This window comes from Nomascus leucogenys, chromosome 25 (genome assembly GCF_006542625.1).
Source record: "Nomascus leucogenys isolate Asia chromosome 25, Asia_NLE_v1, whole genome shotgun sequence".
NCBI classification, from domain to species: domain Eukaryota; kingdom Metazoa; phylum Chordata; class Mammalia; order Primates; family Hylobatidae; genus Nomascus; species Nomascus leucogenys.
The window spans coordinates 21475321-21502062 of record NC_044405.1 but is presented as its reverse complement, the minus strand read 5'-3'; the positions used below and the strand labels follow the sequence as shown (position 1 = coordinate 21502062).

The 26742-nt window shown below is 48.6% G+C and overlaps 2 protein-coding genes, 1 long non-coding RNA gene and 1 pseudogene across 5 annotated transcripts in view; 1 reads left to right on the top strand and 3 right to left on the bottom strand.

Moving 5' to 3' along the window:
* DOP1B (DOP1 leucine zipper like protein B) overlaps nucleotides 1-1142 on the bottom strand; it is a 131648-nt gene extending 130506 nt beyond the window's left edge. For all 3 annotated transcript variants that reach the window (XR_004028584.1, XM_030806173.1, XM_030806174.1), the window contains exon 1: nucleotides 976-1142. The gene's annotated coding sequence lies outside the window, so the exon portion shown is untranslated. The remainder of the gene's footprint in view (nucleotides 1-975) is intronic.
* Nucleotides 1143-1614: 472 nt separating this feature from the next.
* LOC105738715 lies at nucleotides 1615-16319 on the top strand. The gene is made up of 3 exons (XR_001114553.2): nucleotides 1615-1706; nucleotides 11687-11786; nucleotides 15773-16319. It is a non-coding gene; the product is annotated as an uncharacterized LOC105738715 (long non-coding RNA).
* Nucleotides 11476-22801, bottom strand: CBR3 (carbonyl reductase 3). The gene is made up of 3 exons (XM_003263907.4): nucleotides 22232-22801; nucleotides 19739-19846; nucleotides 11476-11966 (listed from the first exon to the last, which is right to left on the bottom strand). Exons 1-3 carry the CDS (start codon nucleotides 22518-22520, stop codon nucleotides 11530-11532), a joined length of 834 nt encoding a protein of 277 aa, XP_003263955.2. The 5' UTR covers nucleotides 22521-22801; the 3' UTR covers nucleotides 11476-11529.
* Nucleotides 22802-24345: 1544 nt separating this feature from the next.
* On the bottom strand, nucleotides 24346-25229 carry LOC101178287 (annotated as a pseudogene).
* Nucleotides 25230-26742: the final 1513 nt, after the last annotated feature.

Genomic DNA, 26742 nt, shown 5'->3' with positions numbered 1-26742 from the left:
CAACTGCCAGATCCCAAAAAAGTTCACTGTAAATACGTTTATATGAAGGAACATTCCTCAGTTCGATGAAAATGAGGATACAGTGACCCTACCACACAAGCAAAAACATTAAGCAACAGATAACAGATATGTACTATTAGTAATAAAACTGATAATGATCCTTAGTCCACAGCACAGAAACACTCATCACCAATGGGCTTAATCAACTCTGGGACACACTGTTTTGAATTTGGTCTTTCAAAGTGGTAATTAAATTGTTCTGGAAAAAATTTAAGCCACCTAATGGCAGTAGGCTTGTGGGGCCGGGGGGACGGTCTTCCCTCACCTTACCAAAAAAATCGTAGCAAAGTCTTCCCAATTGCGGGGCTGCAGTCGCGAGTGTAAGGCAACACTGCGGGTAACAGTCCCCGTGAGCAGCCGGGAACCCGGCAGGGCGCAGGGAACAGGCTGGCGGAGCGCGCACTGCGGCCCAGATCCCTTCTCCTGAGGACTGACTGGAAGACTAGGGTCTTCCCCGACGAGGAAAGCCCTCAGTTCTCACAGGTCCGCGTCCCCAGCCTCCTCCCCAGCCAGGACCTCACGAGCAAACAAAGGCTGAGCGTCTCGCCGTGGGCCGGCCCCGGGAGGGCGCTCGGGCCGCCACCCACCCCTGACCTGCACCTGCCGCCCCTCTCTGCGAGGGCGTGGCAGGCATCACATCCTCCGCGCCAGGGTCGGGTAACCCGAGGGGACCCCACCCAGTCTCCCCGCTGCCCTCCCGGTCTCCGGCCCCGAGCTCCCCGCCCCCGCACTGCAGCAGCGCGCGCCGCGGGCCCGGGCCGCGCGTCAGGAAGCCACCTGCACCCCGGGCCGCCCTACGGCGTCGCCCAAGCCCTCTGGACCCGGGGAAGGCCGGCGGGGAGGAGACGCCCGGCTCCTCCGGCTTTGCCCAGCGGCTGAGGACTGGACGCCGGGCAGGGCGCGGGCACGACTTACCGCGGCAGCGGCCCTGTTGGCGGGCGCGCTCACGTGCGGCGCGGAGGAGCCCTCCGGGCTGCGGGAGAGAGACTGGGCAGGGCTGCGGCGCGGCCGGGAGCCACAACCGCGGAGGAAGCGCCGCGCCGGAGAACCAGCGGCAGCGGCTCTTCTCCACCGCGGGGGTCGGGGCGGAGCCCGGAGGCGGGGCCTCAGGGCTTGGGGCGGGGCTGGAAGGCAGGGCTGGACGCCTGGAGGCGGGCTCAGGGGCGGGACCTGGAGGTGGGCCATAGGCGCGCGGGGGCGGGGTTTCCGCTGGCGGGGCGGAACTAGAAGACGTTGCCTGCCCGATGGAGGCGGGATCAAGGGCGGGGCCTGGAAGTGGGCTGTACGTACAGCGGCGGGGCCTGGACGGGCCGGCTCGGTTGGAAGGCGGGGCCTGACTCATGAAGGCGGGATCAAGGGCGGTGCCTGGAGGCGGGCCATAACAACAGGGGCGGGGCCTCGAAGGGCCGGGCTGGACTGAAAGGCGAGGCTTGACTCCTGGAGGCGGGATCAGGGGCGGGGCCTGGAGGTGGGCCATAGGCGCGGGGGCGGGGCTTCAGCTTGGGAGCAGGGCTTGGGGAGGGCCCCGGCGTGCTGGGGCGGTTCAGTCGCCGCAGCGGCGGAGTGAGGGAGCGGGAGTTTTCCTTAGCCTCCCCGCCATGGGCGTCGCTTCGTAGCCGGGCTGCTCCGGGAAAGGCCTCGTACAGGTGAGCGGGGCGGCGTTCGCGCCTCACCTGGGGACCCCCGACACAACCGAGTGGAAGGGGACATTGGTCAGTGCCCGCCCAGGGTCGTCCGCGCGTGTATCGGCCCTCGGAGGTGCTTTGGAGTCACTCACAGAAACGAAGAAGCGGGGGCTCCTCGAAGGGTGCGCGGCACCTGGTTCACCCCATCTTTTCCCTCTGGGCCATGTCCAGCCCAGAGGGAAAACGTGTCCAAGCCCTCCACACACGTTTGGAGCGCAGGGGGCGCGGCGGGCTTGGGACCCCCGCTAAGTTGCCCCAGCCCGCACGGGCCTCAGGTTTCCGACCCTGGGCGACAGGAGAGATGAGATCATTTCTACCTGGACGGAGCTTGTCACGTGGACTATGGCTCAGGAAAGAGACCTTGACGTCAACCTTAGAAAGCATTCATGTCTCCAGACAATCCCCAGCCCCTGCCTGCCATCCTCTCGAGCGCTGGGACCTGGACGGTCCAGTCCGACCGCTTCAGGGCAGGACGCACCTGAGCACAGGCCCTGTCCCCACCCAGCTGCGGCTCCAGCCAACCCGAAGTGGGCCACTTGTGGATGAAGGCTGTCATTTCTGCAGTGGCCTCGCTCCTTTTAACCCCCGAGCGTCCTTTAGAAATGGATCAGACCGGGGCTGGAGTTCGTGAAGGCGAGGCGGTGGTCAATGAGCTTGGGAGGTGGGGGAGCTCATGAGCACCTGGAACTTGTTTAGAACACTTGGTGTATATACGTGTTTCTAGGGAGGGGTATATTATCAGCTTCCAAAGTGGATCTATCACTTCCCTGGAAACACTAAGAATATTTTAATAGTTTGGGATGCTGGACCTGTGGCCCAGCCAGGCTGCTGATCCTGATTTTGTCTCCATTTGGCATATACCAAGTGCCCCAGATGTAAATCCTCTCATGGTCAATTTGAGGAATAGTCTTAAGATAGAAGCAGAGAGAAACGAGAAGATTGAGCCATAGTTAGCAGGAAAAAAAAATTAATTTCATGAAAATTGATTTCTTAATGAGAATATGATAAACTGGTTTTACAAAAGCAGCAAACAAAAACAGCAAAAACAAAAAACAAAAAACCAAGAAGATAGCAAGCAGGTGAGTTTTTTTTTTTTAGGTTCTTCAAATCCTAGTCACACTCAACACTGCACTGAACAGAGATGAAAGAACGCTTTACACTTAACATTGAAAAGAGAACCAGTCTATTTGTGCCAAAGCCACCATGCACATACAATCTGTGCCTTGTATTCATATACTACCTATCTGTAAAGGACTCCAGGTGTGTGTGTATGGGGGGGGGTTAATTTAATTTTGACAAATTCATTTGTAAATCATCATTTAAACTCAATTTATAATTGACAGTATACTGTCAATTACTGTATACTGTATACAATATACTGATAGTGACAGGATTGACAGTAAATGTACAACATTGAGGTTTGAGTATTCTGGCCGAGCGCAGTGGCTCACGCCTGTAATCCCAGCACTTTGGGAGGCCAAGGCAGGTGGATCACCTGAGGTCAGGAGTTCGAGACCAGCCTGACCAATATGGTGAAACCCTGTCTCTACTAAAAATACAAAAATTAGCTGGGCGTAGTGGTGTACGCCTGTAGTCCCAGCTACTGGGGAGGCTGAGACAGGAGGATTGCTTGAACCTGGGAGACAGAGATTGCAGTGAGCCATGATCGCACCACTGCACTCCAGCCTGGGTGACAGAGTGAGACTCCATCTCAAAGAAAAAAAAAAAAATTAGTGTATTCTGACAAGAAATCTGTTTTCTTGGATCAAGTTGTCTTGTCACACTTAAAAGTCTACTTAGGTACGTTCATCAGTTTAAGACATGCAGAAACAGCCATGGTCCTTGCAAAATAATACTCAAACCAAGTAAAGCATTTCAACTTTAATTTAAACCTGAACTTTAATCCTTACCCCTCTTGACGGTAAAGAAGGCATTATAAATCAGAACCCACTGCATTATCTGGCTCAGGCTGTTGCACCCAGTAGAGAGATTGGCCAAGTAAATTCATTCTTAGTTTTGATATGCAGATATTGGTGACCCTCTAAGCCAGTGTCTTCTTTTTTCTTTCTTTTTTTTTTTTTTGAGATGGAGTCTAGCTCTGTCACCCAGGCTGGAGTGCAGTGGTGTGATCTCGGCTCACCACAACCTCCGCCTCCTCCCAGGTTCAAGCGATTCTTCTGCCTCAGCCTCCTGAACAGCTGGGATTACAGGTGTGCGCCACCATGCCCAGCTAATTTTTTGTATTTTTAGTAGAGATGGGGTTTCACCATGCTGGTCAGGCTGGTCTTGAACTCTTGACCTCAAGTGATCTGCCAGCCTCGGCCTCCCAAATTGCTGGAATTACAGGCGTGAGCCACCGCACTCAGGCCTAAGCCAGTGTTCTGGCTTAGAACATAGAAGTTAGTTCTATAAACTAACTTCTGCTCCACCCATCTTGATAGTAACCACTGTTCTCTGTTGGCTTCTGCCTCCTTTCCCAAAATATCCATTCCCTTTGCTCTCCCCATGTTCTTAGTGGAGAAGTCCTGTGCAGTTCTGTACTTGATACCGCACCCACTTTGCAGCTGACTTGAAATAACAACTAAACCTTTGTCATTGACACCTGTTTCGTCTCCACACTGCATCCTTCTTCAGATTCTTGGTCTGTCACAATCCTTGTTGCTGTTCAGTAGGTGAAGGAAAAGTCAAAGGGTTGAGTCTAAAGCTGATATTGTATGTAGGTGTACCACACATGCAACAGTCTAGAAAAATCTATCACAAGGCTGGGCCTGGTGGCTCATGCCTGTAATTCCAACATTTTGAGAGGCCGAGGCGGGCTGATCACCTGAGGTCGGGAGTTCAAGACCAGCCTGACCAACATGGAGAAACCCCTTCTCTACTAAAAATACAAAATTAGCTGGATGTGGTGGCACATGCCTATAATCCCAGCTACTTGGGAGGCTGAGGCAGGAGAATCCCTTGGACCCAGGAGGAGGAGGTTGCGGTGAGCCGAGTTAGTGCAACTGTACTCCAGCCTGGGCAACAAGAGTGAAACTCTGTTTCAAAAAAAAAGAAAAATGTATCACCGAAAAGCTGATGTGGAAAGAACCACTGGCTCCCTCTGGTGTCTAAAAAAACACATTGTATTAGCCAGGTGTGGTGGCATGCACCTGTACTCCCAGGTACTTGGGAGGCTGAGGCAGGAGGATCACTTGAACCAGGGAGTTGGAGGTTGCAGTGAGCCAAGATCCTGTCACTGCATTCCATCCTGGGCAACAGAGTAAGACTGTGTCTCAGAAAACAACAAAAACAATATGAAACAAAAAAAACCCACATTGTATGAGATAATCCATTTAAAATATGCTGCATTTAAACCATGTTTCATTTCTCTACGGAAAAGTTCACATATAGGCTAACTTGGGGATCTATTAATAATAACCATATGACTTATACTTTAAGCGTAGTCTAATTTTTTTTTTTTTTTTTTTTTTTTTTTTTGAGACGGAGTCTTGCTCTGTCGCCCAGGCTGGAGTGCAGTGGCGCAATCTCGGCTCACTGCAAGCTCCGCCTCCCAGGTTCACGCCATTCTCCTGCCTCAGCCTCTCCGAGTAGCTGGGACTACAGGCGCCCGCCACCACGCCCGGCTAATTTTTTGTATTTTTGGTAGAGACGGGGTTTCACCGTGGTCTCGATCTCCTGACCTCGTGATCCGCCCACTTCGGCCTCCCAAAGTGCTGGGATTACAAGCGTGAGCCACCGCGCCCGGCTGCGTAGTCTAATTTACACTTAGATTTAATGTATCATCTCCCTTAGTTTTTACACCAAGAGAGTTACTACTCTCTAGACCCATCAGTGAAGCTGGACCTGCCAAGCACTAGAGACCACAGGACTTTGTAGTCAGTCCTGGATATGATCCTGGCTTTAGCTCTGAGATCTTGGGCAAGTTAATTAACCTCTCCAAGCCTTTATTTCTTCGTTTGAAATATGATGTTGATTCCTACCTTAAAGGATGCAGTGGTTTCAATGTGTCCCCTAAAGTCATGTGTTGGAAACATAATCCCCAAGGCAACAGTGTTGCCAAGTGGAACCTTTAAGATCATGAGTGAAGACTCTGCCCTCATAAATGGATTAATACCTTTATCAGGGGAGCGGATTCCTGATAGAAGGATGAGTTTAGTTTGTACCTTGTGAGCATTCTCTTGCCCTTCTGCCTTCTGCCATGGTAGGAACACAGAAGCAGGCCCTTGCCAGATGCTAGTGCCATGCTTTTGGACTTCCCAGCCTCCAGAATTGTGAGAAATAAACTTACTTTTTTTTTTTTTGAGACAAGTGACAGAGTCTCACTCTGGTGCTTAGGCTGGACTGAAGTGGCATGATCGTAGCTCACTGCCGCCATGAACTCCTGGGCACAAGTGATACTCCCACCTCAACTTACCAAGTAGGTAGTACTAAAGGTGAACATGATCACACTTGGTCAATTTTTATTTTTTGTAGAGATAGGGTCTCTCTATGTTGCCCAGGCTGGCATTGAACTCCTGGCCTTAAGTAATGCTCCCACTTTGGCTTCCCAAAGTTATAGGATTATTGGCATTAGCTACTGTGCCCAGGCAAATTTATTTTCTTTATAAATTACCTAATTTGTGATATTCCATTATAGTAACACAAAATGAACTAAGGCAAAGGACTGTAGTCAGAATTACCTAAAACCATGCTGGGAAAGCATTAAGCAGGACATATGGTCTAATTTGCCATAGGTTCTCAATTCCTGATTTTTTCTCCTTTTGATTCCAAGCGCAATTGTTTTTTTTTTTTTTTTTTTTCCTACAGCATAGGGTGAACCCCCAACATCTGAGACAGGTCTCAGTTAATTTAGAAAGTTTATTTTGCCAAGGTTGAGGATGGGCAACCATGACACAGCCTCGGGAGGTTCTGACAACTTGTGGCCATGGTGATAGGGGCACAGCTTGGTTTCATACATTTTAGGGAGACATGAGACATCAATCAATATGTGTAAGATGTACATTGGGTCAATCCAGAAAGGTGGGACAAGTCCAGGTGAAGGCGGGACAGCTGGAAGCCTGGAGGGGACTTCCAGGTCATAGGTAGGTAAGAGAGAAATGGTTGCCTTCTTTTGAGTTTCTGATGAGCCTCTCCAAATGAGGCAATCAGATATGCATTTATCTCAGTGAGCAGAGCGGTGACTTTGAATAGAATGGGAGGCAGGTTTGCCGTAAGCAGTTCCCAGCTTAACTCTTCCCTTTAGCTTAATGATTTTGGGGCCCCGAGATTTATTTTCCTTTCACAATACTGTAAAACATGTTAATACACTTCTATTAGTTAGGTTCCTTTTGATTGCAAGCAACAACTACCCAATTCAATATAGCTTATGAGAAAGAAAATATATTTTAAGGATACAAGGGTATCTTGGAGCATCTCTGAGAATTCAAGATTTCAGGAATGATCTAAGGACAGGGAAGGGAGTTTCTCTTTGGGCCACTTTTTTTCCCCGACTAAGACAGGGTCTCGCTTTGTCATCCAGGCTGGAGTGTACTGATACAAACACGGCTCACTGTAGCCTCCACCTCCCAGGCTCAAGCAATCCTCCTGCCCCAGCTCCCCAAGTAGCTGGGACTACAGGCATGTACTGACACACCTGGCTAATTTTTGTATTATTTTGTAGAGACAGGGTATCACCATGTTACCCAGGCTGTTCGCAAACTCATGAGCGCAAGCCATCCACCTGCCTTGATCTCCCAAAGTGCTGGGATTGTGCTGGCAGGAGCCACCACACCTGGCTTAAATGCTCCTCTTGATGGTTGGCCTCCTTCTCTGGCAATGGCTGGCTCCCTCTGCTCCTTAGGCACATGGGGTGGGAGGCACAGTAACAACTCTGATCCAATCCAACTGGTTCTTTTTAGAGGAAGGACCTATAGCTGGAGCAGTCAGCAGAGGCAAGGTCACCTTGTGGCTGCTGCAGCTGCAAACATGGGAAGGAAGCCGGGGGGGTGGGGGGCAGGGGAGGGCAGGAGATCATATTTTGGAAGAGGGTGCTGGGCAGACCATCCAATAAGGGCCAATGGCAGCCCTTCTCTAGGAATGAGAAATGTCATTCTGACCAGCAGTTGACAATTAAGGGTCATCCAAATGAGCTACGTGCTTATCCTAAAAGGATTGGCTAGAGACAAAAGAGGAAGTGAGTTACACACTTACCCAAAAAGGATTGGTTAGAGACAAAAGAGGAAGAAGAAATAAAAAGGACTGGCTTATTTCCTCATGCACTTCCTGTCTGTAACTTTGTCAGGCAGAGCCTGAAGTGCTCTGTGGTTCCTGGGCTATTGCCCATCATTAGCAGGACTGGAGTTTGGCTGCAAAGGGAGGCCAGAGTACAAAAGATACTCAGGAAGCTGATTGAAAGCCATTAAAATGTTTTTAGAGCCAGGAAAGGAGACATTAAAATGTCTTAGGAGCTGTAGCCTGAGATGAATACTATAAGAGCATGTTGGATTTAATCAGTGACATACAAATAAGCTAAAGGAAGTTTTCGTTGTTGTTTTAGGTTTTTTTTTTTTTTTTTTTTGAGACAGGGTCTTGTCCTGTCACTCAGGCTGAAGTGCAGTGGTACAATCGTGGCTCACTGCAGCCTTGACCTCCCAGGTTCAAGTGATCCTCCCAACCTCTGCCTCTGAGTAGCTGGGACTACAGGTGTGCACCACGCCCTACTAATCTTTTTTGAATTTTTGTAGAGAGAGCGCTCGCTATGTTGTCCAGGCTGGTCTCAAACTTCTGGGCTTAAGCAACCTGCCTGCCTTGGCTTCCCAAAGTGCTGGGATGAGAGGCATGAACCACTCCATCTGGCCTGAAGACGTTAAATGCAATCTAGGTGGGATTCAGATTTCCCCCTACCCCAAGTGGATAAAAAAGTGGGTGCAGGCTGTGAGAGTTAAACTGACATTTGAGGTGCCACCATTGTAAATCAGAGAGGCAAGAAAAACAAATAGCTACACACTGTGATGAACCAGAAATAACCAGGTCATCCCGTGCAGTTCAGTTCCCCCAAATAAAAGAAACTTGAGCATTCCCATACTTCACTGATTCCCTAAAGAAAAACAGCATTATCTCTAATGACTGCAGTGCTTACCTATGTCAGGGGATATGATGTGACCTTTGTGGATTTGATAATCAAGTGACAACATTTCTAATTTCACACAGTGAGCAGCCTATCATAAACTTGGTAATCTTGGCAAATTTGTAGTTATTTCCCTCTGTGTTTTTTTCCATCGTTCAATGGATTTGTTTTCTTTTTAAGTAGAGACAGTGTCTGGCTCTGTCACCCAGAATGCTGCAGTGCAGTGGTACGACCATAGCTCACTGCAGCCTTGAACTCCTGGGTTCAAGTGAACCTCCCACCTTAGCCTATCAAGCAGCTAGGACTACAGGTGTGTGCCATCATGTCTGGCTAATTTTTGTTTGATTTGTTTGCAGACATGGAGGCCTGCTGTGTTGCCCAGGCTGGTTTCAAACACCTGACCTCAGGTGATCCTCCTGCCTCAGCCTCCCAAAGTGCTGGGATCAGAGATTTGAGCCACTGTGGCCAGCAGGAATTTAAATTCCACTGATTTTTTTTGTTTGATTAGCCATTCTTGCCAAAGCCTTGACACTCTTGCAAACCTTTGCGAGTACATTTCTTCTATTTCAGAAGACTCCTTGGTCTCCAAGTCTTTTTTCTACAGGGTGTAACCAGAAGCCAGGAGGCCTGTTGCAAAACCAATCCCATTTGAAAGCAGGGAATGTGAACTCACCTATTGTCATAAAGATTATAAAAGAGGCTGTGGCTCACTCCTGTAATCCCAGCACTTTGGAAGGCCAAGTCAGGCGGATCACCTGAGGTCAGGAGTTCAAGACCAGCCTGGCCAACATGGCAAAACCCCATCTCTACTAAAAATACAAAAATTAGCCAGGCATGGTGGTGCACGCCTGTAATCCCAGCCACTCTACTCAGGAGGCTGAGGCAGGAGAATTGCTTGAATCTGGGAGGTGGAGGTTGCAGTGAGCCAAGATGGCACCACTGCACTCCAGCCAGGCGACAGAGCGAGACTCTGTCGGAAAAAAAAAAAAAATTATGAAAGAGGATGAGTGTGGTGGCTCATGTCTGGAATCCCAGCATTTTGAGAGGCAAGGGAGCGAGGATCACTTTAGTCTAGGAGTGCAAGACCAGCCTGGGCAACATAGTGAGACCCTGTCTCTACCAAAAATTAAAAAATTATTTGGGCATGATGGCACATGCCTGTAGTCCCAGCTACTTAGGAGGCTGAGGTGGGAGGATCACTTGAGGTTTTAGTCATGGAAGTCTCTTGCCCTGGAGGTCGAGGCTGCAGTAACCCATGATCGTGCCACTGCACTCTAGCCTGGGCAACAAAGCAAGACCCTGGCTCAAATTAAAAAAAAAAAAAAAAAAAAAAAGGCTTGGGGAGTTACTGAAGAATCACCCTGGGCTGTATGTAGTTCACAGCAGGTGTGCATAGGTTAAGGAGAAGACATCTGCATGTGTTTTAGCAAAGAGAGAAAGTTGCGTGGCTGGGCAACCTTGTAAACATTCTGGGAAGGAATGCAGAATGCAAAACCCAGCTGAAAAATCTAGAAGAAATCATGTCTCAATTAAAGAAGGTATTCCTCCTGAGTCCGTCAAGCTCTACTACTTTTAAGTGTAAGAACCAGCCGGGTGTGGTGGCTCATGCTTGTAATCCCAGCACTTTGTGAGGCTGGGGTGGGCGGATTACTTGAGGCCAGGAGTTTGAGACCAGCCTGGCCAACATGGTGAAACCCCATCTCTACTAAAAACACAAAATATTAGCCGGGCGTGGTGGCGGGCGCCTGTAGTCCCAGCTACTTGGGAGGCTGAGGCAGAAGAATTGCTTGAACCCAGGAGGCGGAGGTTGCAGTGAGCCGAGATTGTGCCACTGCACTCCAGCCTGGGCGACAAACAAAAAAAAAGTATAAGAACCAATAAAAAATACTTAAAACAGAATGAGATGCAAAGAAAGCTTGCAGAGCTAAGGAAATAGAGGATAAAGCATCACCCTTACAGAATCAAAAAACTGGAAACAGCAAGGAACAGCTGGAAAATGGCTCCATAGTTCTAAAACCACTGGATATGCCAGTGGTTCTAAGTGCAGTCCCAGGACCAGCAGTGTCAGCACTACCTGAGAACTTGTTAGAAATGCAGTGAATTGGTGTGGGGAGGGGAACCAGCAATCTGTTTTAATCAGCCCTCCAGATGGTCCCGATGCCCATTAAAATTTGAGACTATGTTATTCTCCATCTCAGGCTAAAGAGTTGGGCATAGCAATGTTGTTCAGCTCCAGATTCCAGAACTAGACACCTTTCTCCCCGGGAGATTCTTAGGAACATTCCTTTTCAAGAACAGAAAGAAGCCAGGTGCGGTGGCTCACGCCTGTAATCCCAGCTCTTTGGGAGGCTGAAGCGGGTGGATCACCTGAGGTCGGGAGTTCGAGACCAGCCTGACCAACATGGAGAAACCCTGTCTCTACTAAAAATACAAAATTAGCCAGGTGTGGTGGCACATGCCTGTAATCCCAGCTGCTCGGGAGGCTGAGGCAGGAGAACAGCTTGAACCCAGGAGGCAGAGGTTGCAGTGAGCTGAGATCATGCCACTGCACTCCAGCCTGGGCGACAAGAGCGAGACTCTGTCTCAAAAAAAAAAAGAACAGAAATAATCAAACCACAGCATCAATTCATTCATTCATTCCACCAACATTTATTAAGCATCAAGCTCCGAAGCAGACGTTTACCAGTTTTGCACAACTTTATCATGGACCAGCTGGCCTTGTGGCTCAGTGGCATCTGGAGGCAAGAGGGCCAGGTAGACAGGGGTCTCAGCCCCCTCCTCCACAGTCCTGATGCTGTCTTTCCCATCCATGTCTGTCTTCACTTGTCCTGGGCAGCATGCATTCACCAGAATCCTGTCGGCTTTCCTCTTCTCATCCAGACGCCTGGCCAGGATCCTCGATAAGACCGTGACCCCCAACTTGGACACCCCATAAGGTGAGTTAGGCCAGCCTTCCCTCTCGTGCACCTCATTTTTTGTGTCCTCCACAAACTTTTTCATGAGATCTACCAGGTCTCCTTCTGTGAGTGTCTCACTGTGGAACTTTTCCTGCAGATCTTCAGTGCAGTTTTCAAAAGCCCTTAAACACTGTAAACTACTGATATTCACCACTCTCCCTGAAACAGAATGACAAAAATATGAAAGCATATCACAGAGATACAACCACTGGTTTAATATACCAAACATATAATTGAGTCTTGGTGCAGGTTTTTTTTTTTTTTTTTGAGACAGAGTCTCGCCCTGTTGCCCAGGCTAGAGTGCAGTGGTGCCATCTGGGCCCACTGCAAACTCTGCCTCCCGGGTTCAAGCAATTCTCCTGCCTCAGCCTCCCGAGTAGCTGGGATTACAGGCATGAGCCACCACATCTGGCTAATTTTTGTATTTTTAGTAGAGACAGGGTCTCACCATGTTGGCCAGGCTGGTCTTGAACTCCTGACCTCAAGTGATCCGCCTGCCTCAGGCTCCCAAAGTGCTGAGATTACAGGCGTGAGCCACCGCGCCCGGCCATTGTGCAGGTTTAATTGCTGATTAAAAACAAAAAAGTGACTGGACACTGTGGCTCATGCCTGTAATCCCAGCACTTTGGGAGGCCGAAAGGAGTGGATCACTTGAACCCAGGAGTTCAAGACCAGCCTGGGCAACATGGCAAAACTCTGTCTCTACTAACAATAGAAAAATTAGCTGGGTGTGGTGGCGTGTGCATGTGGTCTCAGCTACTCAGGAAGCTGAGATAAGAGGATCACCTGAATCCAGGAAGTAAGAGATTACAGTGAGCCATGATCACACCACTACACTCCACTACACTCCAGCCTGGGTGACATGAATGAGACCCTTTCTCAAAAAGTAATAATCAAATTTAAAAAAAATTAAAAATGTGACTATTAAAAGCATAAAATCTGTGCACCCATGGGCTTTAATATTTTTTTGGCCCTATTCTCCGAAGGGGAAGAACACACCTCCATCAGCGAGAGGGGCTCCCTTTCTCAGGGATTCTCTGAGAGATGGGTGAGGTAGTAAATTTGTAGATTCCCCAGGCAGTTTTATTTTTACTTTTACTTAAATTTATTTATTTATTTTTCAAGACGCAGTCTTGCTCTATCACCCAGGCTGGAGTGCAGTGGCACAATCTTGGCTCACTGCAACCTCTGACTTCTGGGTTCAAGCAATTCTCTTGCATCAGCCTCCCAAGTAGCTGGGACTACAGGTGCCCACCACCACGCCCAGCTAATTTTTGTAATTTTAGTAGAGACAGGGTTTTGCCATGTTGGCCAGGCTGGTATTGAACTCCTGACCTGAAGTGACCTGCCCACCTCGGCCTCCCAAAGTGCTGAGATTACAGGCGTGAGCCACTACACCCGGCCTAAAATTTTTTATTTTGTTTTGTGAGACAGAGTCTCATTTTGTTGCCTAGGCTGCAGTGCAGTGGCACAATCTCGGCTCACTGCAACCTCCACCTCCCAGGATCAAGTGATTCTACTGCTTCAGCCTCCCAAGTAGCTGGGATGACAGGTGTGCACCACCGTGCCCAGCTAATTTTTGTATTTTTTTAGTAGAGATGAGGTTTCACCATGTTGGCCATACTGGGCTTGAACTCCTGACCTCAAGTGATCTGCCCGCTTTGGCCTCCCAAAGTGCTAGGATTACAGGTGTGAGCCACCATGTGCCCAGCCCGCTGGCAGTTTTATAAAACTGCTCCTCCCCAGCACACACACTCCAAGTACTTATAAACCTGCTTTCCAAGGGACAGTGCTCTCACCCTAAGGACTAACGCTCTCAATTTCCTAGGCACACCCAATTTCCTAGGACCGTGGGCAGCCACCCCAATTCCTTAGTGCCACAACCAGCAGTAAGGAATCCCTGGGGATGACTCTGTCCTTCACTATGGACACCTCACATGTGGAATGGGCTGTTTTTCCATCCTGGTTTTTATTTCATTACTTTTTTTTTTTTTTTTTTTGAGACAGAATCTCGCTCTGCCACCCAAGCTGGAGTGCAGTGGCATGATCTCGGCTCACTGTAGCCTCCACTTCCCAGGCTCAAGTGATCCTCCTGCCCCAGCCCCACAAATAGCTGGGACCACAGGCACACACCCCCACGCCCGACTAATTTTTGTATTTTTCATAGAAACGGGGTTTCTCCATGTTGGCCAGGCTGGTCGCAAACTCCTGAGCTCAGGAGATCTGCCTGCCTCGGCCTCCCAAAGTGCTAGGATTATAGGCGTGACCCACTGCATCCGGCCTGATTTCATTACTTTTTAGTCCCTATTTGATAATATTAATATTCATTAAATTATGAATTAATATTCATGTTGATCATAATTCACAGCTACTAAAGAGACAATTGTGCCCATAGAAACAAATATGTAGGCCAAAAATTTTACAACAATTTGAAGTACTGGTGGAAATCCAAAAACCAGTAAATGTGTTAATTTACACGTTTCATCAGCATTAAACCCCACTAATTTTAGTGAGTTCTTTTATTATATATTATTCTGAATGCATATTCTCTGTGTCCAATAGGGTCTGTAGTTTTTGTTTTTGTTTTTTTTTTTTTTTTTTGAGATGAGTCTTGCTCTGTCATCCAGGCTGGAGTGCAGTGGCGCAATCTCGGCTCACTGCAACCTCCATCTCTCGGGTTTAAGTGATTCTCCTGCCTCAGCCTCCCAAGTAGCTGGGATTACAGGTGTGTGCCACCATGCCCAGCTAATTTTTGTATTTTTAGTAGAGATGGGGTTTCACCATGTTGGCCAGGCTGGTCTCAAACTCCTGACCTCAGGTGATCTGCCTTCCTCGGCCTCCCAAAGTGCTGGGGTTGCAGGCATGAGCCACCACACCCGGCCGGATCTGTAGATTTTATTTCATTTTCTGAATGGCATTCCCCACAGCTTCCCATCGTAGGGGTGCTGCACATTCTTGTGGACCCCAATCCCACAAGAGATACCCTCACTCTGTCCTTGGAAGCTAGCACCTCACTCATCCCTCCAGGTACCTAGTACTGTTCAGTATTTTTTCCTTCCTTCTGTCTCTCACTTTCAAAGATGAAGTGTATGTATGTATTTCCTAACTGTTACAGAGAAGTTGCAAGAATAGTTCGATAAATACCCTATGCCCATCACCTAAGTTCACTAATTGTTAATATTTTGCTATGTTTGCTTTTTCCCTCTCTGTCCCCTTTTCTCTCCAAGTTGCTGATATAAACCTTCATCTTAAACACTTTAGTATTATATATGGTAACAAGGGCATTCCCCTACGTTACTACAGTTGTGACCACATGCGAGGCATTTATCATTATACAACACTATTATCTAAAATACAGCCCATATTCAAATGTGTCCAAATTGTCCCAGTAATGTTCCTTTACAGTTTTTGTTTGCTTTAATCTAGGGTCCAAAGTAGGATCATGGATTGCATTTTTTTTTTTTTTTTTTTTTTTTTGAGGTGGAGTCTCACTCTGTCCCCCAGGCTGGAGTGCAGTGGCGTGATCTCGGCTCACTGCAAGCTCCACCTCCCAGGTTCATGCCATTCTCCTGCCTCAGCCTCCCAAGTAGCTGGGACTACAGGCACCCACCACCATGCCCGGCTAATTTCTTGTATTTTTAGTAGAGACGGGCTTTTACCATGTTAGCGAGGATAGTCTCAACCTCCTGACCTCATGATCTGCCCGCCTCGGTCTCCCAAAGTGCTGGGATTACAGGCGTGAGTCACCGCGTCTGGCCCATGGATTGCATTTAATTGTCACATCTCTTTCATATATTTTAATGTAGAGTAGTTGGCAATGACTTTTTTGAAAACTGTAGACCATTATTTTGTAGTATTTCTCTCCAAGTAAATTGGTCTGATTTTCTCATGATGAGAGTCACATCAATATTTTGGCCAGGAATACTACATCAGTGATGTTGCATTCTTCATTGCTTTCTAAACAGCTTTGTTCTCAAAAACTTGGTGGCTACAAGGAATTAAATGTAAAAGGGAAAGGAAGAAAGAAAAACACAGATCATAGAAGCTGTGCCTTCGAGGAAATAAATCCTCTTAAGGGGAGGAGGTGTCCTCTTTGATCTGAGGGCACACCTCTGGGAGAGAGGCCAGAGGCTGACAGTCAGCCTCGTCAGCCAGATGGGTCATCAGCCCTGGGAAGGGCTGCACCCACACCACCCTCCACTGAGGTCCAAGTGGCCCCACCAGTCCCGAAACTCCTGCTGCCTTACTCTAGAAAGAGTAGGCAAGTAGCGCCCTCTAGTGGCTTAGTAGTTACTTGGCCTATTTACTCAGAACTTTGAACAAGCAAGCAAGTCAAATACAGATGGTCCCTGCCTTCTGATGGTTCCACTTAGGACTTACTGACTTCACTGACGGACGAGGAAACGATATGCATTCTGCAGAATCTGTACTTGGAGCCCCCATACAACCATTCTGCATTTCACTTTCAGTACAGATTCAATAAATTACATAAGATACTCAACATTTTATGATAAAATAGGCTCTGTGTTAGATGACTTTGCCAGACTGTAGGCTAACGTAAGCGTTCAAAGCACCTTGAAGCTAGGCGAGGCTGACCTATGGTGTTTGGTACGTCAGATGCGTGAAATGCATTTTTTGTTTTTTTTTGAGACAAGGTCTTGCTCTGTCGCCCAGGCTGGAGTACAGTGGCACAATCATAGCTCACTGCAGCCTCAACCTCCTGGGCCCAAGCAATCCTCCCACCTCAGTCTCTCGAGAAGCTGGAGCATGCCGCTATGCCCAGCTAATTTTTAATTTTCATTTTTTGTGTAGAGATGGGGTCTCCCTATGTTGCTCAGGATTAAGTCCATTCTTATGATTTTTCTCTTTCTTTCTCTCTCTGTCTCTCTCTCTTTCTTTCTTTCTTTTTTTTGAGATGGAGTGTGGCTCTGTCACCCAGACTGGAGTGCAGTGGCGCGATCTCAGCTCACTGCAAGCTCCGCTTCCCGGGTTCACACCATTCTCCTGCCTCAGCCTCCCGAGTAGCTGGGACTACGGGCGCCCACCACCACGCCCGGCTAATTTTTTTGTATTTTTAGTAGAGACGGGGTTTCACCATGTTAGCCAGGATGGTCTTGATCTCCTGACCTCTTGATCTGCCTGCCTCGGCCTCCCAAAGTGCTGGGATTACAGGTGTGAGCCACTGTGCACAGCCACAAAAACTTCTTAACCTAAAAATGTGAATGGTGAGAATTGCACTTGTACTCTTGTGCTTGCTCAGTTTCTTAGTGGGATGGGATCAGAGAAAGCCTGCAGGGAGAACTGCAGATGCTCTGAAGGGGGATGGAGTTTTAAAGGTATCTTTAATACCTTGCAGCTGTCAAGTTCCCATTCAAAAATTTATCTGGAGAAAACTTCCCAACACTGGGTAAAAGACATCCCTATAATGGCTGCATCCCTATGTAGCCACAAAAAAAGATAAAAGCTTTCTGACCAAATCTGGAGAGAGCCCCAGACATAAGGAGTAAAAAAAGCAAAGTGGCAAACATTGTATGAAATGTTACCTTTTGTGTAAAAAGGAGAGTTTTTAAAATGTGCATTTATATTGGCTCAGATTTGCATTTAGAAACTCCATCCCCTTTCAAAGCACCTGCAGTTCTCCCTGCAGGCTTTCTACAATCTCATCCCACTAAGAAACTGATAGAGTACAAGTGCAACGCTCACCATTCACCTTCTTAGGTTAAGAAGTTTTTGTGGCTGGGTATGGTGGCTCAAGCCTGTAATCCCAGCATTTTGGGAGGCCGAGGCAGGTGGATCACCTGAGGTCAGGATTTCAAGATCAACCTGGTCAACATGGTGAAACCCTGTCTCTACTAAAAATACAAAAAAATTAGCTGGGTGCGGTGGTGCTCGCCTGTAACCCCAGCTACTTGGGAGGCTGGGGCAGGAGAATCTCTTGCACCTGAGAGGCGGAGGTTGCAGTGACCTGAGATTGTGCCACTGCACTCCAGCCTGGGCGATGGAGGGAGACTTTGTCTCAAAAAAAAAAAAAAAAAAAAGTTTTTGCATCCAGAGATAATTTTGTTTGTTTAAAGGGACGAGAGTCCATGTTTTCCAGCCTGGTCTTAAACTCCTGGGCTCAAGTGATCCTCCTGCCTCAGCCTCCCAAAGTGCCGAGATTACAGGCATGAGCCACCACACCCAGCCAATAATCCTTATTCAAAATGTTAAATTAAGAAAAGCACACACTGCTTCTGGCCAGGTGCAGTAGCTCACGCCTGTAATCCCAGCACTTTGGGAGGCTGAGGCAGGTGAATCACTTGAGGTCAGGAGTTCAAGACCAGCCTGGCCAACATGGCAAAACCCTGTCTCTACTAAAAATATAAAAATTAGCCGGGCATAGTGGCACACGCCTATTGTCCCAACTACTCAGGAGGCTAAGGCAGGATAATCCTTTGAACCCAGAAGGTGGAGGTTGCAGTGAGCTGAGATCCTGCCACTGCACTCCAGCCTGGGCAACAGAGTGAGACTCTGTCAAAAAAAAAAAAAAAAAAGGGCACATTTTTAATAAGAACCACAGTTCTAAGAATCCACAGTTAACTTCTTGGGGAAGAAAATCCTCAAGGAAGCAACTTCCCTGTCCCCCAGCACAGCTGTCATTTCACACTTCAGATTATTTGCTAATGGCTGTCCCCCCCACTAGACTCTCAGTTCCACAAATGAACTGGTTCCTGTCTGTAATGCTCACCATTGTACACCCAGATCCCAGCATAATGCCTGGAATATGGCAGGCACTCCAATATTTGTAGGAAAAGTATAATAGTAACATTTATTGAATACCTGCAGGTATAGGCAAGATGTTTCCTAATAAAGAAAATTTATTTAGGGCACAGTGGCTCACACCTATAATTCCAGCATTTTGGGAGACAGAGGTGGGCGGATCACTTGAGGTCAGGAGTTTGAGACCAGCCTGGCCAACATGGTGAAATCCCATCTCTACTAAAAATACCAAATAAGCTGGGTGTGGTGGTGCACACCAGTAATCCCAGCTACTTGGGAGGCTGAGACAGGAGAATTGCTTGAACCTGGGAGGTGGAGACTGCAGTGAGCCGAAATTGTGCCACTGTACTCTAGCCTGGATGACAGAGCGAGACTCTGTCTCAAAAAAAAAAAAAAAAAAAATTTCTTTTGGATTTTCTGAATCAACTTGAGAAAGTTTGGTACAAGAAGAAAGGAATATAGGAAAAGTCGTAATGTTAAAGCAGATACCAAGGTCCAGAGATGAGCTAGATGTGGGCCCATCACCTTGGAGGGCTGGAGGACTCATGAGATTGACCAGACGCAAGAGGCCTTTGGGGACTCACAGCATTCTATCATTCTAGGATTGAGTTCATGACATGGATCCCAAAAGCATTGTGATATGTCACACTTATCTTTGGAACTTAAAGCTAAGGCTGGGCATAGTGGCTCACGCCTGTAATTCCAACACTTTGGGAGGCCAAGGTGGGTGGATCACCTAAAGGTCAGGAGTTTGAGACCAGCCTGGCCAACATGGTGAAACCGCGTCTCTACTAAAAATATAAAAAATTAGCCAGGTATGGTGGTGGGTGCCTGTAATCCCAGCTACTCGGGAGGCTGAGGCAGGAGAATTGCTTGAACCCGGGAGGTGAAGGTTGCAGTGAGCCGAGATCACACCATTGCACTACAGCCTGCACAACAAGAGCAAAATTTCTTCCCACCACCCAACCCCCGCCAAACAAAACAAAACAAAACAAAACAAACCTAAAATGTTGGAGTGAGAAGCCAAACACTGTGGGAAAATGAAGCAATTTTCTATTTTTTCCCCCTTCAGAGAAATAGCAACCCTGAGTGATTTCTGCAGGGCAGCCCTGCTCCGGGAAGCCTGTGGCCCACTGAGGGATGCAACCCAACTGTCCATACATTGGGCTTACCATGAGGTTTCATTATTGGCAGTAACTCGTTGCACATGTTTCTAGTGGCAAAAAAATTTGTCTTCAGTGTCATCTCAGCTTTAATGTCAAAGGGCATTGGATCATCACCTTTCAAAAAGAGAAAGAAACAAAAAGAAAGTCATATTTTTCCCCCTGAAACTCACATGACAAAGTGGATCCTAACTCCTAACAACTAAAGGAAAAACAAGTTAATTTTAAAACAATTTTTAAAAACGAGGTCGGTGATTCTCAAACTTTAGTGTGCATCCGAATCACTTGTAGAGCCTGTTAAAACACAGCTTCCTGGGCCTCGCCATTGGAGTTTCTGATTGCAAAGGGCTGGAATAAGGGCTCCAGAATTTGCATTTTTCTTTTCTTTTCTTTTCTCTTTCTTTTCTTTTGTTCTTTCTTCTTTTTTTCTTTCTTTCTTTTCTTCTTTCTTTCTCCTTCCTTCTTTCCTTCCTTTTTTTTTTTTTTTTTTTTTTTTTTTTTTTTTTTTTTTTTTTTTTGCAGTCTTACTCTGTCACCCAGGCTGGAGTGCAGTGGCGCAATCTCGGCTCACTGCAACCTCCACCTCCTGGGTTCAAACGATTCTCCTGCCTCAGCCTCTGGAGTAGCTGGGATTACAGGCATGTGCCACCACACCCAGCTAATTTTTTTACTTTTTGCAGAGACGAGGTTTCGCCATGTTGGCCAGGCTGGTCCCCAACTCCTGACCTCAAGTGATCCACCCGCCTCGGCTTCCCAAAGTGCTGGGATTGCAGGCGTGAGCCATCGCACCTGGCCTGAGTTTGCATTTCTAAGTTCCCAGATGATGTGACAGCTACTGGTCTCCAGCCACACCTTGAGAACACTTGGCTTTGACTACCACTTCTTAAACTTAAAGGTGCATAGGAGGGAGCTGGGGATTCTGTTGAAATGCAGGGTTTTTTTTTTTTTTTTTTTTTTTTTTTTTGAGACAGTCTCGCTCTGTCGCCCAGGCTGGAGTGCAGGGGCGCAATCTCCTCTTCCTGCAACCTCTGCGTCCTGGGTTCAAGGGATTCTTGTGCCTGAGCCTCCCGAGTAGCTGGGATTACAGGAGTGAGCCACCACGCCCAGCTAATTTTTGTATTTTTAGTAGAGTTGGTGTTTCACCATGTTTCCCAGGCTGATCTTGAACTCCTGACCTCAGGTTATCTGCCTGCCTCAGCCTCCCAAAGTGCTGGGATTACAGGCGTGAGCCACCGCGCCCAGCGGAAACGCAGATTTTGATTCAGCAGGTGTGGGGCAAGGCGGGAGATTCTGCCTTGCCGTGAGCGCCCAGGTTTGCAGCTGCTGGTGGTCCATTCCCCACACCTTGGAAGGCAAGGGGAAGTCCCTCCGCCTGTCGTCCAGGAAGCCGCGTATTTATCCACCAATCTCTCAGCCCATGGCTGAGGGCTGCGTTGGGGGTGTTAATCCCCACTCCTGCACCCCAGCTCCCAGAAAGCCGGCAGGCTGAGTTGCCGATGCGGGTCAAAGAAAGTCTCAGGTCCCCATGCACAACAATGCGGAGTGCCTAGGGCCAAAGGGATGGGTGGAGACTTCTGCTCCCCCATCCTTCATTTCACTCCCTCTTAGGCTTTTTTTCCCCACTAGGCTGGAGGTGAAGCCGGCCTGTTTATTTCTCCATAGAATCTTTTTTTTTTTCAGACGGAGTCTTCGCTCTGTCGCCCAGCCTGGAGTGCAGTGGCGCGGTCTCGGCTCACTGCCTCCGAGGTTCAAGCGTCTCTCCTGCCTCGGCCTCCCAAAGTGCTGGCATTACAGGCGTGAGCCACTGCGCCCGTCCTGTAATTTTCTTCAGTAGTAGTTAGAATAAGTAATGTCTTGATCCCCGCCCCTCTCCTTAAGGAAGTTGCTTTTAAGACCACACGCACGTATTTTATAACAAACATAAGCTCCCCGGGGGGAGGGAACGAGAAGGCTCGCTTCCTTTTTGCCAGAGCCTCGCAAAGCTCTGCATTACACAAATTGTCAAGTCCACCAAGTGCAAGTGCGTGCTAATCCTGTTTTAGCGATTCATTTCCTTTCCCGAGCAAATGCCTCCGGGCATCTATGAATGCACCCTTTCAAGGAAAGCGAAAGCCCAAAGCGAGCGGAGACCTTTTCTTTGCAGAGAAAATGTTTCTCGCGTTGGAAGAAAAGCTGATGAACTCTAGCAGGGCGTTGCCCCCTCCCAGGAGGCCAGTTTTCCTGCACACAGCAGTGGCTGACAGTTCGGGGAGGGCCCCGGGCCGCGCACAGGCCCGCACAGGCCGGCGGGCGGGGCGCGCTGTGTCTGTCGCCCGGGCCCGCCTGGGGCTCAGCGAATCACGGAAAGCGAAAACCGCCTCGCGGGAGGCGTGGGCTGAGCGCATCCCTAGGGGCCGGCGCCACCCTCCTGGGTCACTCAAGTGGATGGGTGGAGAGCCTGCGTCTGGCCGCCCCGCACCCTCGGAGCGCTCCAGGGGGCCCCAACCCAAGCCCTGCACCTACTCTTGAAGGCGACGGCCGCGTTGTTGACCAGTACATTGAGCCCCCCGTACTCCTTGCGCAGGAAGTCGCGCAGGGCGCGGATGCTCTGCAGGTCGTCGATGTCCAGTTGGTGGAAGCGCGGGCTCAGGCCCTCCGCCTGCAGCTGCTGCACGGCCGCCTGGCCCCGCGCCACGTCCCGCGCGGTGAGCACCACATCCCCCGAGAACTGTCGGCACAGTTCGCGCGCGATGGCCAAGCCGATGCCCCTGTTGGCTCCGGTCACCAGCGCCACGCGGCTGCAGGACGACATGGCTGAGCGGGGCGCTCGGGGCACCTGCGTGGAGGGTGGACCGGGCTTCGGACCACCTGGGGCGCGCCCCGAGGAGCCCAGCTAGTGTCAATGCCGCCGCGCAGACTAAGTTCTGGGATCCAGTGCTGCGAGTCTTAAAGAAAAAGGCCCCGGCTTCGGTCCCTCCCCTCCTAGGAGGGGCCGTCTGTGCCTTCTGTTCCAACTCCCGGGCCCGCCCCCTGCCCACGCTGCGCCCTTCAGGATCTGGGCTCTGAGCCGCGGGGTGATCTGCGAGGTGTCCGAAGCCAAATCGGACCTTGATGGGTCAGTCGGGGGCTCCAGATTCATGACAACTGGACTGAAGAAATTATTTTTGGAAAACCCCAAAGTGAGAAAAACAAGTACTGAGTAATTTTCTTGGGTGTGCGCCCATCATGCACTGCAAAATGCGAATGTTTGCTTTTTCCTAAGATGCAGTGACTTACTTAGACACAGTAACTGCTTCTCTGGACATAGGTTGCCTTGCTTGCTTAAAAGGAACTCAAGGAGAGGGAATTAGATGCCCTGTGAGCGCACTTAGCAGGTGTGGGCAGGCGACATCGCTCTGGGATTCCCAGTGAACGTGCCCCCAAGTGGGAGGGAATGTTTTTATTTAATCCTACCTAACTCCTATGGGTGCTAAAAGTGTCTGCATTTAGGTTTGTCCAAGGAGGATATAGATCTATAAAGATCTGGATTGATCGTATAGTCTCACAGTGAGATCTGTGTACCGGCAAAGAAAGTTAAACTGAAACCAAATTCCCAAAGGTGTGTCAAGCTGTGGGCACAAAATTAGAGTCTCGTCCATCGTCTTCAGTGTAAACTGAGTTGTTTGATCAGTGACTTTGAGATTTGGGGAGAACTATGACATCATCACAACTCAGCCTTTTCCATGCAGAGCTGGCTAACCCGCCTGTGCCTCTGTTACTCTGACTTCACCTTCTCTCTGAAGTCCTTACTTGAGGTTCCGGAGGTGGGCCCCTGCTGTGATCTCCTACTGCGCCTCCCCCAGTATTTCCTTCTTTTTTCTCCTAAAGATCATTTGGTCCGGGCGCGGTGGCTCACACCTGTAATCCCAGCACTTTGGGAGGCCGAGGCTGGTGGATTATCTGAAGTCAGGAGTTCGAGACTAGCCTGGCCAACATGGTGAAACCCCATCTCTACTAAATATACAAAGATTAGCTGGGTGTGGTGGCATGTGCCTGTAATCCCAGCTACTTAGGAGGCTGAGGCAGGAGAACTGCTTGAACCTGGGAGGCGGAGGTTGCAGTGAGCCGAGATTGCACCATTGCACTCCAACCTGTGCAACACAGTGAGGCTCCTTCTCAAAAAAAAAAAAAAAAAAAAAAAAAGATCATTTGGAACGTTGTTTTAAGGATACGGGGCTATTTAGGCTTTCTATTTCTGTGGGGTTTTTTTTGTTTTGTTTTTTGTTTTTTGAAATAGGGTCTTCTCTGTTGCCCAGGCTGGAGTGCAGTGCTGCAGTCATGGCTCACTGTAGCGTCAATCTCCTGAGCTCAGATGATCCTCCCCTTTAGCCTCCTTAGTAGCTGGGACTACAGGTGTGCCACAGTCATGCCTGGATAATTTTTTTAATTTTTTTTAGAGATGGGGGTCTCACTGTGTTGCTCAGGCTGGTTGAACTCCTGGGCTACATCGATTCTCCCTCCTTGGCCTCTCAAAGTGCTGGTATTACAGGCTTGTGTCACCGTGCCTGGCCTAGTTCTTGAGTGACCTTAATTTCTGTTTTTCACAATTTCATTTTTTTAAATAAAGCATTGATCCTGTTTTATCATTTGGCAGGAAAACTAGACAATCCACCAGCCCAGGAGGGGACATGCAGGCTTAATCCTCCTCCTCGTCATCTCTGGCTCCAGCCCCACCCTGGCCCTTCCTGGCGTTCTTCCTCTTCACGTGGCTGGGGTGGCCACCCCAATAGAGAAGCAGAGGGAGAAGTCGATGTGCTTCTGGGAATCCAGGTGGACAGTGAAGAACAGGATATTTACCACCTGCTCACGGACACGGATATGACACTGTTGGATCAGCACATGAGTGTGGCGAATGGACTTAGCCAAGTCAAGCTTGAAGACCTGGGTCTGTAGGCATCTCTAAGAAATCATCGATCTTCAGGCCCAGGCTGTAATCCAGCTTCATCTTGCCCTTATCCAGCAACCCAGTGCGGACCAGCCACTGCAGCAGGGCAATGCCTTCGAACAGACGCCATGGGTCCTTCTCGTCAAGCGTCAGCAGCTCCCGGGCAGCCTTATGGATCTTGACCAGGGTAAATTTGACCCTCCAGACCTCACATTTGTTCTGGAGCCCATACTCACTAATCAGCTTCAGCTTTTGGTCGAGATGAGCTTTCTCGAAGGGTCTCTGCGGGGTCACATAAGTTTTGCGACAAACCCAGCTCTGGGCCACTGGCATGTTGGCTCCACTTGCCCATCTATGCCTAAGCGCGGGCCCTGGTCACTGAGAAAGAGCTCAAATTTTTTATATATTTCATCTAAGGTGTTGAATCTATTGATACCCTTATCCTTTTAATATGCCCTTATCCTTTTAATGCTGGTAATAATGCTACCTGTCATTTCTGAGACTGGTTTGTGTCTTTCGTATTTGTTTCTGATCTGTCTGGCTAGAGGTTCATCAATTGTTTTGATTTTCCTCAGACTTTTGGTTACAATGATTCTCTCTCTCACTCTCTCTCTTTTCCTGATTATATTAATTTCTGTTCTGATCTTTGTTTCCTTTCTTCTGCTTACTGGATTTTATTTGCTCTTTTTCTAGTTTCTTACTGTAAAGGCAGAAGTCATCGATTTGCATTGATTTGAGACTTCTTTTCTAATGTAGGCAGTAAGTGGTGTAAATTCCCTTTTAGTATGACTTTAGTGGCATCTCACATTGATATGTTTTCAATTTCATTCAGTTTATTTTTATTTTTATTTTTATTCTTATTTATTTTTTGAGACAGTCTTGCTCTATCACTGAGGCTGGAGTGTAGTGGTGCGATCTCAGCTCACTGCAGCCTCCACCTCCTGGATTTAAGCGATTCTTGTGCCTCAGCCTCCTGAGTAACTGGGATGCGCCCGCCACCACACCCAGCTAATTTTTGTATTTTTAGTAGAGATGGGGTTTCACCATGTTGACCAGGCTGGTCTCGAAGTCCTGACCTCAAGCAATCTGCCTGCCTTGGCCTCCCAAAGTGCTGGGATTACAGGCGTGAGCCACCGCCCCTGGCTAGAAGTGTATTTTTTAAGTTTCTAACTTACTTGGGGATTTTTCCAGCTATCTTGCGATTGATTTCTAACTTAAATCCACTGTGGTCAATGAACTGACATTGCACAACTTAACTCCTTTTTAAAGAATTTCAAAAGCTGAGAGAGATATTAAAGCATGTTTTATGTAACGACAATAATCTGAGAGAGAGAACAGTTGAAGAACAGGAAGAACTGCAAGAACAAAATGTGTGGGAAGACCAAGCACGGGTGGATCCAGGAATCAGGTGGGGGTGTGGAGGGGGAAGCAGCACACCTCTTCTCTTGTAACAGAAGGGAAGGCAGAGTGTGTGGGTTTAGACCCAAGCATGTTGGGGAAACTAAGGTCTTCCTGAGGGCATCTGTTATTGTGTCCGGAATTGGTGGATTCTTGGTCTCACTGACTTCAAGAATGAAGCAGCGGACCCTCGTGGTGAGTGTTACAGCTCTTAAGGTGGCGCGTCTGGAGTTTGTTCCTTCTGATGTTCGGATGTGTTCGGAGTTTCTTCCTTCTGGTGGGTTCGTGGTCTCGCTGGCTCAGGAGTGAAGCTGCAGACCTTCGCAGTGAGTGTTACAGCTCATAAAAAGCAGTGTGGACCCAAAGAGTGAGCAGTAGCAAGATTTATTGCAAAGAGGAAGAGAACAAAGCTTCCACAGTGTGGAAGGGGACCCGAGCGGGTTGCTACTGCTGGCTTGGGCAGCCTGTTTTTATTCTCTTATCTGGCCCCACCCACATCCTGCTGATTGGTAGAGCTGAGTGGTCTGTTTTGACAGGGCACTGATTGGTGCCTTTACAATCCCTGAGCTAGACACAAAAGTTCTCCACGTCCCCACTAGATTAGCTAGATAGAGTGTCCACACAAAGGTTCTCCAAGTCCCCACCAGAGTAGCTAGATACAGAGTATCGATTGGTGCATTCACAGACCCTGAGCTAGACACAGGGTGCTGAT

Excerpts from the sequence above, each read along its gene's own strand:
- CBR3 (XM_003263907.4), bottom strand. The coding sequence starts at position 22,520 with ATGTCGTCCTGCAGCCGCGTGGCGCTGGTGACCGGAGCCAACAGGGGC. Across the intron at positions 19,847-22,231 it reads CGCGGCCGTCGCCTTCAAGA|GTGATGATCCAATGCCCTTT; the intron begins GTAGGTGCAGGG and ends TCTTTTTGAAAG. Across the intron at positions 11,967-19,738 it reads GCCAATAATGAAACCTCATG|GGAGAGTGGTGAATATCAGT; the intron begins GTAAGCCCAATG and ends ATTCTGTTTCAG.